The sequence below is a fragment of the Canis lupus genome, chromosome 8 (assembly GCF_011100685.1).
Source record: "Canis lupus familiaris isolate Mischka breed German Shepherd chromosome 8, alternate assembly UU_Cfam_GSD_1.0, whole genome shotgun sequence".
Taxonomy (NCBI): domain Eukaryota; kingdom Metazoa; phylum Chordata; class Mammalia; order Carnivora; family Canidae; genus Canis; species Canis lupus.
Genome location: NC_049229.1, coordinates 43,577,390 through 43,591,757, shown reverse-complemented (window position 1 = coordinate 43,591,757; position 14,368 = coordinate 43,577,390). Strand labels below are relative to the sequence as shown.

Sequence of the window (14,368 nt, the reverse complement as noted above, 5' to 3'; positions counted from 1 at the left end):
CCCATGCCCACCCCTCAGGCAATCCCCAGTAGAGAAGTGTGATGACCAGAATTACTCAAGGTTTTGAAACCATCTAAATCCATACCCTCATTGTACAAAGGGGAGATGGAATGGCTTGCCACTCTCTCAGGATCAATCACTGGCTCTACAGGGCCACCCAGACCTCTTAGATTCCCATCAGGTGCTGCCCATTGGCTACGTCCTCCAAGAGAGGATGCTTCTGTTCCAGAGGACGCTGACTGGGAAGTTTTGGGGAGGGTAGATGAGGGAGAAGTGGAAGAGACCGCCAGCCTCAAAGTGGTTGGAGGCAGCAAGAAGAGGCCTGGTTGCTTTACAAAGTTCTTAGGATGAGAAGCTCTGACCCTCAGGGCCTGCTATGCTAGACTAGCCAGACTTTCAGAATGGAAGAATTCTTGGAAAACTCTTAGTTACCAAGCAACTGAGTCAATCCCTTAAGAACCCATAGTAGGTGGGACACCTGGGTTGCTCAGTGGCTGAGCATCTACTTGTGGCTCAGGTCGTGATCCCGGGGTCCTGGGATCGAGTCCAGCATCAGGCTTCCCACAGGGAGCCTGCTTCTCCTTCTGCCTATGTCTCTGCCCCTCTCTCTGTGTCTCTTGTGAATAAATGAATAAAATCTTAAAAAAAAAAAAAAAGAACCCATAATAGAAAAGATCTGAGCACAGACTCTGGTGCCTAGAACATAGAGGAACTCAATATCTTTTTATTTGCTGGAGGTAAGAAGGCAGGAAGAAAGAAATGAAGGGAAGAAGGGAGAAAGAAAAGAAACCCACTAAAAAAATTTTACACAGGCAGCCTGGGTGGCTCAGCGGTTTAGTGCTGCCTTCAGCCCAGGGTGTGATCCTGGAGACCTGGGATCGAGTCCCATGTTGGGATCCTTGCATGGAGCCTGCTTCTTCCTCTGCCTCTCTCTCTCTCTCTCTCTCTCTCTCTCTCTCTCTGTGTGTGTCTCTCATGAATAAATAAAATCTTTTTAAAAAATTTTACATGGAATTATTTACATATAATATTTTACATATGCTAGTAGGAACACTGGCCTTGAACTCAAATATCTGAACCGACACTTAGAAGCTGTGTGACCTTGGGCAAAGCTTCCTTAACCTCTGTGGCTTCAAGGGGAGGGAATCTTGTAAGGATAAAAAGAAGAAATTGGTGTGAAAGCACATGCTGTATAACAGACTTAAGAGATGATGGCTGAAGCGGAGACTTTTGTTTCATATCTGAAAGGGGAGAACAACTGGGCGATTCTTCCCCAATAATGCAGAACCTGAGCAGAGTCCCAAAGCCCTCCCCCTTCTCCGGGAGCCTTAGCTCACTTTGCCACCAGATTTTGCAGACCCGGTGCAGAGCATGCTGCCATCTGCCGGGAAGAAGGAGGAAGTGAACTCCGAAGCATCCCTTCACACCAGGCCATTATGAGGAGCAACCTGGAAAAAAGAGAAGCATCTGGGCCCAATTTCCCGTCCTCTCTGCTGTGATTCTCTTATCCCTTAAGACAGGAAGGGCTCTCATCATTGGTCAACAACTTATGGCAAAATAAGATTTAAGTTTTTCTTTTTGAAAGGGGTAGGATATTATTCAGCCTTAAAAAGGAAGAACATTCTGACACATGTTACAATGTGAACAAAACTTGAGGACAGTTAACTTAACAATGAGGTAAGCCAGTCATAAAAAGACACATACCATATGATGCCATTTTTACGAGGTATCTAAAGGAGTCAAATTCATAGAAATAGAAAGTAGAATGGTAGTTGGCAGGGGCTGGGGAGGAAGAACCAGGGAGTTGTTTAATGCATAGCATTCCAGCTTTGCAAGATGAAAAGTTCTGGAGGAGACACCTGGGTGGCTCAGCAGTTGAGCGCCTGCCTTCAGCTCAGGGCATGATCCTGGGGTCTGGGATTGAATCCCGCATCCTTCTCCCTGTGAGGAGCCCGGAACTCTTCCTATGTCTCTGATTCTCTCTGTGTCTCTCATAAATAAACTAAATAAAATATTTTAGAAAACCCCTAAAAGTTCTGGAGATGGTTGCACAACTAGATCCTAGGATCGAGCCCTGAATTGGGCTTCCTGCTCAGTGGGGAGTCTGCTTCTCTTCTTCTCAAATAAATAAATAAATAAATAAAACCTTTTGAAAAATGGTCAAAATGGTGACTTTTTATGTTAGGTATATTTTACCACAGTGAAAAAAATAACAGTAAGTGATAGAGATTAATAAGCACATGGTAGGCCCTTGACTTCGTGCAATGGAATCCCAATAAATATTTGTGGATGAAGATGGAAAGAAGTGATGCTGACAGACGGTCTCAGACATCAGGGTGAACACGAGAATGGACATCTTTCCTTCCCCCCAGGATGGCCTTCCAAGTAGTGAAATTAGTCACAACTGCCTTCTCTTTGAGGTGATAAATTAGTTTTCCTGTTCTCATCTAAACACTAAAATTTGGGATCCCTGGGTGGCGGCAGCGGTTTGGCGCCTGCCTTTGGCCCAGGGTGTGATCCTGGAGACCCGGGATCGAATCCCACGTCGGGCTCCCGGTGCATGGAGACTGCTTCTTCTCCCTCTGCCTCTGTCTCTGCCTCTCTCTCTCTCTGTGTGACTATCATAAAAAAAATAAAATTCAGAAAAAAATAATAAAAATAAACACTAAAATTTAAAAATAAATACACACTAAAATTTTCTGGCAATAGCATGGCCTCAAGTTCAACCTGAGCCAGAGCATCCTTCCTCCCTGAGAACTGTATTTCTGTGATCAGCGCTGGCAGTGGCGACCACGTTTTGTTCATCCCAGGGCTGCAGGGTCCCAGTTTATAGAACTTGAGAACTATAAAGGCTCTGAGCAGCCTCATGAGATTTAAGAGATTTATCTCCTACCTAATAAAAATACATACATATAAAAAATATTTTAAATAGTGACTTATTAAAAGTTGCAGAGCTGAGACCTGAACTTTCACCATCAGAGACACTCCCACCTCACCCTCACAGCAGCAAGCAGCATGTGGGACAAGTTCCTTCCCTTTTCTCGTGACAGGGTTACTGCTCTGCTAGAGAAAAGGTTCTCCTGTGGTCAGTGACATCCCAAGGCCCATGAGCCACAGTTTTTGCCTGGGTAACAGGACAGGTTGAGTCTGTTCTAGGCAGGACCCTCAGCCTAGAGGCAGGGATCAGATCCTGCAGGAGAAGCAAGGCAGGGTGCAGCAGGTGAGCCCCCAAATGCACTGTCAGCTAGCTCTGGCTTTGCAATCTCCTGGAGCCCCTGAGGTGGAGCCTCCTGACTTTGAACAGCCCTGTCTCAACCCAACTTCTCTGCCTGGTCAGAGTCTCACCCAGAAGCAAAGCCAGAACACTCCTTGCTCACCAGGGGTATGTGAAGTAAAAGAAGTAACTGCCCCCCAAGTCCAAGCCATAAGGTTTCCAGCTTTGGAAAGCCCTTGCAGCAGCCTGGGAGTCGGAGCATCCCTATCCTGGCTCCTCACAGAAGCACCAGATTCCCCAGGGGCTGCTGGCCTTTATCTGAGGGCTTCAGAGCAGCCCCTTTTGTCTGGTGGTTTTAATGACTACCTTTCATTTAGACCAACTCTGACACAGACTGCATCTCTGTGACTCAAGCAAGTCTCTGCTCCACCATCATCATTCACTGGGGGCTCCAAATTTTACTCAGATGGTACTTGACCACCCGCAGGCCGCTGCATGGGATAGGATGGGGGAAGGGGGTGGCAGTGACATCCCTCCAGAGATAAATATAGTCAGTGGATCCTTCCCAGGAGCTGGCAGCTGGGCAGTGGGTCAGCTCCTGAGTGTTTTACGGATCTCTGACCTCGCCCATTAACATACTGTTGGGGAACAGCATTACAACCATCCGGTCATTACCATTTCTTACTCTCTCTTATGGGATTACAAAACAAAAAGCATACACTTCTCCTCAGCAGAGAAGGCATGCTGTCAATTTCCAGTGGGAATACTGAAGCCAGCAAGCCATAAAACTAGATGTCCTTTGCTTCCCTGAGGCTATTCCCACTCATGAAGTCTGCTCCCTTTGGTCAGTGCTCAAATCAGAATAAAATCAAGCTGATAGTGCTGTTACATGGGGCCGACCAGGATCTCAGGGTGGGAACACAGACTTTTTGGTTAATTATTAGGAAGCCTCTCCCAGGAGGTGCAGCAACCAGAGTATTTCTTCACACTTAGAGAAACACACCTGCTTATTAAGACTACATGCAAGTGATTGTACAATTCCACACTTGGCCTGCAGGGGGAAACATCTCTCTAGCAATGATCACACCACCAGCGGTTCGGCAGGAAACCCATTTAATTGGCCAAGGAGTATGGGTTCTGGTTTTTTTTTAAAAAATCAGATCAATACATTTCCAATAAGTAATTTCCACTGTGATATACTTTCATATAGAGATATTGCTCTTTTACTATTTACAGTGTTAGGTACATAGTGAGCTTTCAACAAATAAATACTTATGGACTGATCAGTTGCTTGGAAATAACCCAGACTTGCCGAGGCATAGAAAGTAGAGGGGGAAACGGGAGGAAAGGAACTAGGGATTGGTGAATGTTCACGGAAAAGCACTTCTTTTCAGGTTAATAGCTTGCCTGGGGGAAAAATGCATTTGAAAATTTCCAAAAGACCTTTCTCCAAGAACAAACCATTATCAACCTAATTCTTTAAAAACAAAACAAAACAAAAAATGGTAATCTTTATTTTATACATCTTTCTCCTAATTTCAAAGTCCATCCTATATACATGTCAGATAAGTGAGTTCCAAGTTTATGCAGGTTTCTACGTGTTTAAAGTTTTTACATTTAGACTTATCTCTTTTTTTTTTTTTTTTTTTTTTTTTGACTTATCTCTTTTCAAATGTATCGATTCTAAGTGCCTCTGCCCTGGAACCCCTCCACCCCACTTCCCAATCAGAGCCCACCCAGGACTCTAGCTGAGGCCCCCTTAGCTTCACCAGGCAGCCCTGAGCACAGAGCAGGGCACCACAAGCCTGGCCTGGGCAGCTGTCCAGTAGACATGCATGTGTTTTGAGGGGAGGCCAGCACCTCGCTGGGGCTTGCCCTGCAGTCATCTGTGTGCTGCTCAGACTGGGCTCCTGGCTCTGTTTGCCAAGCAGCAGAGGATCAGCACCTTTAATACCACCAGTGACCATGAGCAGCCTGATCCCAGGCAGATCCAACGTCCAGGCCTGCATCTTCCAGGATCACATTGCTTCACTGGGTAAAGCCTCCGCAGTGAGAGGAGACAGCAAGGTGACCAAGCAGGGGCAGCTCAGAGGGAGACCTCTGCGATCCCACAGACCCACAGCACCACCACTGCCAGAGGCAGCTGCCTCCCTACCCAACCAGGAGTAAACAGTGCAGGAGGCAGGGCCTCCTTGTTCCATCCCTTAGGCTTACTACCGACCTCTGGGAGAGCGCTCAGCATCACTGCTGGCCCCAGATCCCAGGCAGGGCGCTGGGCCCTCGGTACACAGTAGGAAGAATGTGGGGGTTAAGGGGCAGGGTCACATTCCCTCCAAGCCAGCTGAAGCTACAGGTGGATGATCTCACCTGAGGATGGAAGTGAGTGGGTAGCCTCTCAGCCAGGGCCCAACCTCAGGAAAGGAGGCACCATAGCATGTGTGGTATGCCACAAACCCAAAAGTCACTGTGTTAGGTCCCTCTCTTCCCTTCCCTACAATGTGGTAAAAGTGAGGGGCCTTGGCTGAGGGATGTGTATGGGCCTCAGAAGCAAAGAAAGGGTTAGAAACCTGGGGTGGGAGAAGCAGGTGTCAAGGTGGGGAGGGGAGGCCTTTATACATGAAGACAGGGAAGCAGCATCACTGAGAGATGGGCACAATGGCTGTGGGCCCTGCCCACCCCGTTCCCCAACCAAAATGTCTCCAAGCACAGCCAGGCCCCTCCTGACCTCACCAGGTGAGCACCAGGTAACAACCAGGCAGCACCCAGCTTGGGCCTGATGGGCCCGGATATAAACCCAAGGATAGGGGCTGGGGTGGAGGTGAGGGAAGTGCCATCCCTGTCCTTTGAGGGTGGGGTGCAGCTCTGGCCCAGAGGGGAGCAGAGAGGTGCCAGGGGGAGTTAGATCCTCCCCGGCACCCCTCCCCCCACCCAGCCACTGAGGAAAGACCTGGGGGGCAGGGGAGGAGCACCCATCACTTTCCACCCCGGGGGACCACGGAGGGGGCTCCTGGCTGGTTTGCCATGATGTGGTAGATGGATTCTCGGAAGCGCTGGTCCCGGCTGAGCCTCTTGGCCACCTCCTTCAGCTCCTCCATGTTGTTGGCATCCAGCTGGGAGGTCATGAAAGACTGGGACGGCTTCACTGGGGAGACGGTGGCCGTGAGCGGCCCCTGGCTCACCAAGGCTCGGCCGGCCCCCACCCCACGGGCTGCCGGGCTGCCGCAGCCACCGGCTCCCGAATCCGGGGGGAAGCCGAGGCTGCTGGAGCCAGTCCCAGGCCGCCCGGTCCAGCCTCGGCGCTGGATCCGCGCGCCCCGGCCCCGCCCCCCCCCCCGGCCCCGCCCGGGCGCCCACTCGGGCCGCGCGCGCCGCCAGCCGCCGCCGCACTCACTGTCGTTCCAGGAGGTGCTGGACCGGCGCCGGTGGAAGCGGCAGCTCTTGATGCGGCGAGTGGCCGCCTTGTGGATGTACACGGAGTTCTTCATGATGACCGGCATCTTGGCCTCCAGCTCGGCGTTCCGGATGCACTCCTCGAAGAACCCTGCGGCCGCAGGTGCGCGCTCTGCTCCCGCCGGCCGCGCGCGCTCCGCCCCGCGCCGCCGCGCCCCCGCGCCCCGCTCCGCGCCCCCGCGTCCCCCGCGTCCCCCGCGCCCGGCTCCAGCGGGGAGCGCGCCCACCCGCCCTGCAGGTTCCACTTCGAGAGCCGGGAGGAAGCCGCGCCCCGGCCGCGCCCGCCGCGGGAGCCCCGAGGGGAACCTCCCCGCGCAGCGCGGCCCACCTGCTGCGCCCCCCGCCCCGGGCCCGGCGCTCGGGGGCTGGCCTCGGGCGGGGGGCGGGGGCTGGCCCCGGGCGGGGGGGGCAGGGCTTACTTTTCAGGTGGCTCACGTCAGCGCGCATCCTCTCCTCCTTCTCCTTGTTCCGCACCTTGGAGTTGAGCCCCTGTTCCAGGCTTCTCAAGGCCCCCTCTGCCTCCCGCAGACGCCTCTCCAGGTCCATGCGGACCTTCACCTCGGCCTGAGGGCACCGGGAAGAGAGCCGCGAGCGGGCTCCTGGGGGCCGTTGCCGTCTCCCCCCGAAGCCTTCCCTGATGGTGCCCCGCCTCAGGCCGGCTGGCTCGCCTCTGGGCTTGGATGGAAGTTACCACACCCTGCCTCGGTCCCCCGCCCGTGGCCACTTGGCCTGGACTCAGCCCCGGCGTCTGGCAGGGGGCTCCCAATGCTGCCCCGCCCAGGCAGCACCCTCGCTGCTTCCCCAAGTGGCGGCTCCATCAGGCTGGCAGTGGTAATTCAGGTAGTTGCAGGTAAGGAATGTGAGGGAAGGTTCCCGAACACAGGCCGCCGCCAGCAGGCCCAAGCCAGCACCTTGAGCTCCCGCTCGGCCTGCTGCTTCTCTGCGGTCAGCTCCTGCAGCGAGTTCTGCAAGGCCTGGGACTGGCTGGAGTAGAACTCCCGCTCTTCCTCCAGGGCCCGGGAGCGCTCCTCGTTCTCCTTCATCCTGCCGGGTGGGCGTGGAAGAGGTGTGCTCACTCACCTAGGGGGCTTTCCAGTGGGAGGGCAGCCCCTCCTAGACACCCGCTCCAGAAACCCTGAGACCCAGGCTTCTTGAGCCCCAGAACTTTCTGGGTTCTGTCACCCAGGGGATGAGAGGGGGTGCTGTGGTCCGAAGTTAGAAGACTGGAGTCTTGGGTCCAGGTCTTCCTAGTTCTGTGACCTTAGGAAGGTCCTATCAATCCTCTGAGGTTGTTTCCTCCTTTGTACAAAGGAGCTATGAGGTCCTGCCCAGCCTGCCACAAAGCATCATTAGACGGACCTACTGCCTGTCCATATGGTTCACACCAGTGCAAGGAGATAATGATCAAGTCAGCTACCCGTAGTGCAAGTTTTCTTCCCATTTGCCCGGTGGAGAAACTGAGTCCCAGACAAAAGGAAGTAAGTGATCTATCTGGTCAATGCCAGCTAGAGCCTAAGAATCCGGGTATGCAGTTCAAGGAAAGTTATCAAACTAGATTCAGGGGTTGAAGGGCCTCTCACCGCTTCTCAGCCAGGAGCTTCTCTTCCAAGAGCTGCTGCATCTTCTCCTCTATCTGCCTCAGGTTGCTATGGAGACCCCCACTGGGAGGGGGCTGCTCACTCTGATTGGCCAGTGTCTGCAACTGGTTCTCATTCTCTTCCAGCATAGCCAGGGTTTTCTTCTTCTCTATGGAGAGTTCCTGGCATGGAAGGACAGAAGGAAGAGAAAGAACCTAATTTAGATTCTCTAACATGGCTGCCCTCACCTGCCTTTCAATTTCAGGAAAGGGTGCCCTCCTTACTCAATGTTCTAGAGACACCCGAAATATCTTCCATCTTCCCTGAAGGTAAAAGGACAACCAAGATCTCCTTCTTTACAAAGAGGCAAGGTTACTCCTCCATTGAGGAACTTTGGGAGGCACCCAATGCAGCTTACAGTGGAGGTAGCACCTACTTCAACTGGGGCACAAGGGCTCCATGACCTTTGGGGGTCTTTGTTCCTCCAGAGGTGAGTGACGGAGTGTGTTGGGCTCATATGAAAAACATCCAAGAGGAGCAAGCCCTAGAATAGATTTAGACATCCTCCCCTTTATCAGGCTGGGCTTGTGCTACCCCAAAATTCTGGAGTTGAAACGCTCCATGAGAACCATCTCTCATGGTGTGAAGATGAAAGATAAACAAATAAAAGCACCACAAACAAAGCCCCACTCAGTGGAGAGAGAATAGAAACCCTGCAGCCTTAGGGTCCTAAAGCTCAGGGCAAACCCTTGCCTGGAAGAGTCAGGGAAGCTTGGCTATGGTGATGTTGGGGTTGAGTCTTAGAAGGATGGATGAGTCCTCAAGGCAGAGAAGAAGAGGAAGGACATTCTGTGTGAAAGGAACAGCATGGGGAAAGGTGTGGAGTCTAAAAGAGCTTGGCTTCCTCAGGGCACATGAGCTCAGTGGTTTGGAGTAAGGGTCAGAGTGTCTTTGTGCAGGGTGTGGAGGGGCAACCAAGGGAGACTTGGGGAGGAGGGGCTGTGGATAGTTTGCACTTGGTCCTTGACACCTACCACCTCCTCCCTCCCTTTTACAGCTTCTGTGTATCAAATGGAGGTAACATGGCAGTTAATTTCCCTTTTTGCTCAGTTTCACCCAGGAGCAGCAGCTAAGTGAATGAGCCACAAGAAGGAAGAAATGGGGAGTCCCACCACCCACCCTAAATCAATCCTCCATCTGGTATAAAAATAGAAACATCAAAGAAGGTGTCACAGTCAGCAGGACAAACTTGAATTTGCCCCTCTGGATCCTGCTTCTGGCCTCCCATGCTCACTGGTCCACAGAGAAGAGACCCTTGAGATCAACTCCATCCTGCCCTGTTCTCCTTGCAGAGAACCCTCTGGGGAAATGCTGTATCATGTGGCCCAAACAACCTGCTTCCGGGTCAGCCACCCACCAGGGGCCCCTCACCTCCAGCGTCTGCTGCAAGGACTCCGTGAGGTGCCTCAGCTCCTTCTTCTCTTGCTCCACACCCTTGAGGCACCTTGCAGTTAGCTCTAGCTCCCTGCAGGGACAGAGGGCTGGGTATGGCAGTGCCCACCCCTCCCAATCCCCTCTGCACACAGAAATGCTTCGGCTTCACCTCCCCGATATGGCTCAGAGGGGTCCTTGCAAGGCCAGCCCCTCTCTGTGTGGCAGGGTCCTGATAGCAGCTGTAGGGACCTGGGGCTGAAAGAAGGAGATCCCAGCCAAGTGGGGTGGAAGTCACTTGCTCCAGGTACGTATGCATCTGTCAGATGAACCCAGGACCACCCCACAGGTAGAGAAACACTAGAGAAACCAAGGGGGTCCTGGCCCCACCTCCTATCTTCCCCAGACAGAGCCTGCTAGAACCCCTACTCACTCTGACTTGGGACATGGCTGAGGCCCTTCTCTGGCATGCCAATCCCCTTGCTGCTTTCTTAACAAGCCTGGGTCCCCTCACACATTTACCTTTCTCCTCCTTGAAATGCCTTTATCTTTCTTCCTGCCCAATTTCCTAAATACTACCCATTCTTCAAGGCCCAGCTCAATCAAACCTCTCTTAGTGCCCACAAGGATCACACGTATGCCTTAATTCCTGTGACCCAGGGAGTCTGCACTATGCCTGATTATATGCGTGTGCTGATGTTTTCTGGGTGTGAGAATGGTTTTCCCAAACAGACTGTAAGATCCTGCATTGTAAGATAAGAGGGCTTATCTTCTATTCCAGTATCTGGTGCAATTCTCGGGATAAGCAGATGCTTGGCCATTTACTTGGTCAGATCCTCTGAGCTTCTCCCTCCTCAAAGTACTTGTTTAACTGACTTTGTTTTATAAGGTTGTTGCAAGAAAAGCCTTTCTGGGCTAACACTGATTATCAGTAGTGATGAGGAGGAGGAGGAGGGGAAGGAGGAGGAGGAGGGGGAGGAGGAAGACAGCGACAATCACCACCAACAACAGTACCCAGAGCCTTAGTCTCCAAATTCCTGGATAGGCTGACTCAGAGTGACCTGGAAAGCTTTTGTAAAATATAGATCTCTGGGCTCTACCTTCTAGAGATTCTCATTCTGGTCTATGGTCATAGTGTGCAACTGGATTTGCAAACCATACACAGATTAAAGATCCCAAGGGTCATCATTAGCCAGAATGTGAAGGGACAGTGGAGGGCATGTTTGGGGTCTTGACTAAAGCACCTCTAGGCTGGCTTTTTCCTGTCCACCTCTTGGTACGGAAGGCTTGACAGGGGCAAGAGGGCCTTGTTGCTTGGGGGATGCTTGTTTGCACCTGCCCGTGCCTTGTGTCCAGTTTGTGTGGGGTCTACAGCTCCTTCTGGGCTGCCCCAAGGCCCGAAGCACTGAGAAGACAGTCCCAAACCAAGTCATCAAGTGGTGAGGCTCTCCTGGGAGGCATCTCCCCAGGCCTGATGGGAAACGTGGGTTCTAATGCCCTGCCCACGGCGCACCTTCCTCCCACCCTCTCCTGGGCACCACCACCACCTTTTGATCTGTTCCTGTTCCATTTTCAGCTCCTGCACCACTTCCTCAAACTGCTGCTTCTCGGCCTCCAGCACCTGGTTGAGGCGTTCAAGCTCCTGAAGAAAACCAGAGGGGAAGAGGAGTCATGGGCAGCCAAGTGCCCCTGAGGTCAGGAACCAGAACTCTAGTCCAGGGGCCACTCTCGGATTGCAGTACGAGGCTGGGGCATATGCAGGGGCAGACTCGGGGTTAAGACCTGGGGAGCCCTGGTCCCACCCAGCAACACACTGTTTCAACAAGCCCAAAATCCATGATGGGCCTGGCCTTATCAAACACACCAAGCATGCTGCAGCTAGGCTTTAGAAAGAATCCCAGCATTGTTCCCTGTGAGTAGAGGTGATGATAATTCTAGATGTCTACTCTACATCCTCAGGCATGTTGGCTGGCTCTCAAGCCCTGGAGGGAAAAGTGGTGAGTGTATATTTCCATTAAAGATCCCTGGAGTGACATCCATTAAGGGTGGCAAAGAAAAGTCATTCCCAACCCGAAAGTCAGAAAATCAGGACTCTTCTTTTTCCCCTCAAGACATCTAGGAAGTAACCAGCCCAGGTGGCTGCAGCTTTTCCTGCGCTTGGCCAGAAGGGAACAGGAGAGCCAAAAAGTGCAGGGCAGGCCCCCAGGGCCAGACTAGGCCTGTCAGGAATGCCAGCAAGCACTCACTGTATTTTTTCAGCAAGTATATGCCCTTCAAGAGTCCCGTTTTCCTGGGCTTTACCGGCAGGTAGGGCTGCAGGGTACACTTCAAGAGAAGCTTAGCTGGAAGCAGTTTCGTGACAACTGCTTTGTCCTTCACATTTCACCCCGAGGGAGGATATTATTTCTAGCACCTCAGAGGCCAGCAGGCCCTTGCTAGGCCTCCAAGAACCAGAGAGTGAAACAGATGCTCCTGAAGATAACAGGGCAGAGCAATCATTTGATTTTTCTTACCCCTCCTTCCTGTGTTGGTCCCAGGTCTATGTGAGAAAATGCTTTTCCCCTCTAAGTCAATAACTGTGGGCCCAGGCCATACTTAGCGCTGTGCGACAGTCAGAGAAATGGGCCCTCATGAAGCAGAGCCCTCTATGGTCAAAGGCACTTGAAAGCTGCTTCGGTCTTCATCAGATACTAGAATCCGGGGATCAGTTTTCCAGCCAAGAGATGGCCTGGGCTCTGCTTGAATGGCTCTCGTGACAGGGAAGTCAGTCCCTCTTAAGACAGCTCATTTCACCCCAGAATGACCTGCTCAAAGCTCTTCCTTCTCGGGATCCCTGGGTGGCGCAGCGGTTTGGCGCCTGCCTTTGGCCCAGGGCGCGATCCTGGAGACCCGGGATCGAATCCCACATCGGGCCCCTGGTGCATGGAGCCTGCTTCTCCCTCTGCCTGTGTCTCTGCCTCTCTCTCTCTCTCTCTCTCTGTGACTATCATGAATAAATAAATAAAAATTAAAAAAAAAAAATCTTCCTTCTGGATTCAACCTCAGCAGGGGCACTGCCTGAAAGCTACAAATACAGAAGCACTGAGGAAGGACCAAAGACTTTGCTGAAAGTTTTGAGGGGCTCACATGAGAGGGCTGAATGTCATTTATGGAGCGAAACTACCCTCCAACCCCCTCGCCAGCCACCGCTGTCCTTTGATTAGACTCTCCGTCAGCAGCGGCCTCCCTGCCTGGGAACCTGCCGCCCTCAGCTACTGGCTCCCCTGTAGCCCTCCTTCTCAGCCATGAGGCCTGAATATGCCAGCCAGCAAAGGAAGAGCCAGTGAGCAGCTCTTCAGCCAAACAGAAGACTGACAGAGCCCAAGACATAGCCAACTTCTGGACACCCTGAGTCCCTCAGGGACACACCTAAGAGAGGGGGCAGCCAGTTTCATCCCCCAGTTCCATCTGAGCCCAAATCTGCCTCCTCATAACTTCCAGCAGTGGGTCTGCCTTCTCCCCTTGAAGCCATAGAACAAGACTGATCCATTTTCCCTTTAAGTGTTGGGGACAACTATTCTGTCCCCAAGTCTCCTCTCTTCCAAGCCAAATAATCTCTGTTCACCATGCTTCACTGCATTATTTCTAAATCCCCCATAAAAGTAATTGTGCTTTTGAAAAGAATGCAGGTCCCTGATTGGGAAGATTACAATAAAGGTTCTTCCCAGTTAATTGACAGGCTCAGTGCAATTCCAGTAAAAATCCCAATGAGATTTTTTTTTATAGGTTCATTCATTCATGCCACACATATTTATTGAGTGCTTAATATGTGCCAAGCATCTGGCAGACTCTGCATTGAGGATGTGAAGATGAGCAAACCCAGACATGCCTCAGTTCTCACAGAGCTTACAGTTCAGTGCATGAATCAGAAGCTAATAAAATAAGTATTGATGTGAGAATATGGTTACAAACCAAGGCACGTGATGTGCAGGACAGGGACATAGTTCTATGTAAAGCTGCCTTGGACAAGAAGGAGGGAATGATTGATGGGGTGGGGGGGAGCAGGAGATTCTTGAGCCAATAGGTGGCAGGTGGATAAATAAGAGGAAAGAGCATTCCGGGAGGATCAGTATGGGCAAAGGCCCTTCGGAAAACAGCTGCCCTGAAAAAACCAAGATAGGTCCATACAGCTGGGTCCAGAATGAGAGTGAACAGGGTGCGAAGGAGGCTAGACTGCACAGGGCCTTGGGCTATGCTGGGGATTTTGGTCTTTTTTACCTAAACAAAAACAAGCAATGAGGGTTTTGAGCAGGGAATAGGGGAAGAAGGTGGGCAACATAACCCGACTTCCACTGTAAACAATGACTCTGGCTACAGCATGGAGAAAAGGGATGAAGAGGGACCCAAAGGAACCCAGGTGGGAGGCCACTGCATTAGTCCGTCAAGACCTAATACTGTGAACCAGAGCAGGGCAGTGAGATGGAAAGAAGTGGCTAGGCAGGTTCTAGAGCATGTGGGGGCAGTGCCATCAGAACTCAGGGGTAGAATGGGATAGGGGATGGATGGGGAGGACAGGGTGAGGCATGACTCCTGAGTCTCCAATCTGCACAAAAAGGGATGGTGGTGAATTCCCTGAGATAGAGAGCACTAGAAGAGGAGCACTAGCTGTGCTGGAGAAGATCATGAATGGTCTCGGAAACGCTGAGTTTGCAGTATT

At 52.0% G+C, this 14,368-nt stretch overlaps 1 protein-coding gene across 2 annotated transcripts in view; it reads right to left on the bottom strand.

Moving 5' to 3' along the window:
• Positions 1 to 990: 990 nt before the first annotated feature.
• PLEKHD1 (pleckstrin homology and coiled-coil domain containing D1) overlaps positions 991 to 14,368 on the bottom strand; it is a 32,219-nt gene continuing 18,841 nt past the window's right edge. Inside the window, exons 7-13 of one of the 2 annotated variants that reach the window (XM_038545065.1) lie at positions 11,220 to 11,314; positions 9,673 to 9,766; positions 8,245 to 8,423; positions 7,576 to 7,708; positions 7,084 to 7,228; positions 6,606 to 6,755; positions 991 to 1,448 (exon numbers count right to left, since the gene is read on the bottom strand). In XM_038545065.1, the coding sequence (XP_038400993.1) occupies positions 1,435 to 1,448; positions 6,606 to 6,755; positions 7,084 to 7,228; positions 7,576 to 7,708; positions 8,245 to 8,423; positions 9,673 to 9,766; positions 11,220 to 11,314 (810 nt within the window). In that variant the 3' untranslated portion in view covers positions 991 to 1,434. Of the gene's footprint in view, positions 1,449 to 4,310; positions 6,357 to 6,605; positions 6,756 to 7,083; positions 7,229 to 7,575; positions 7,709 to 8,244; positions 8,424 to 9,672; positions 9,767 to 11,219; positions 11,315 to 14,368 lie in introns of those variants that run through there. The other variant, XM_038545064.1, reaches the window with a different exon arrangement.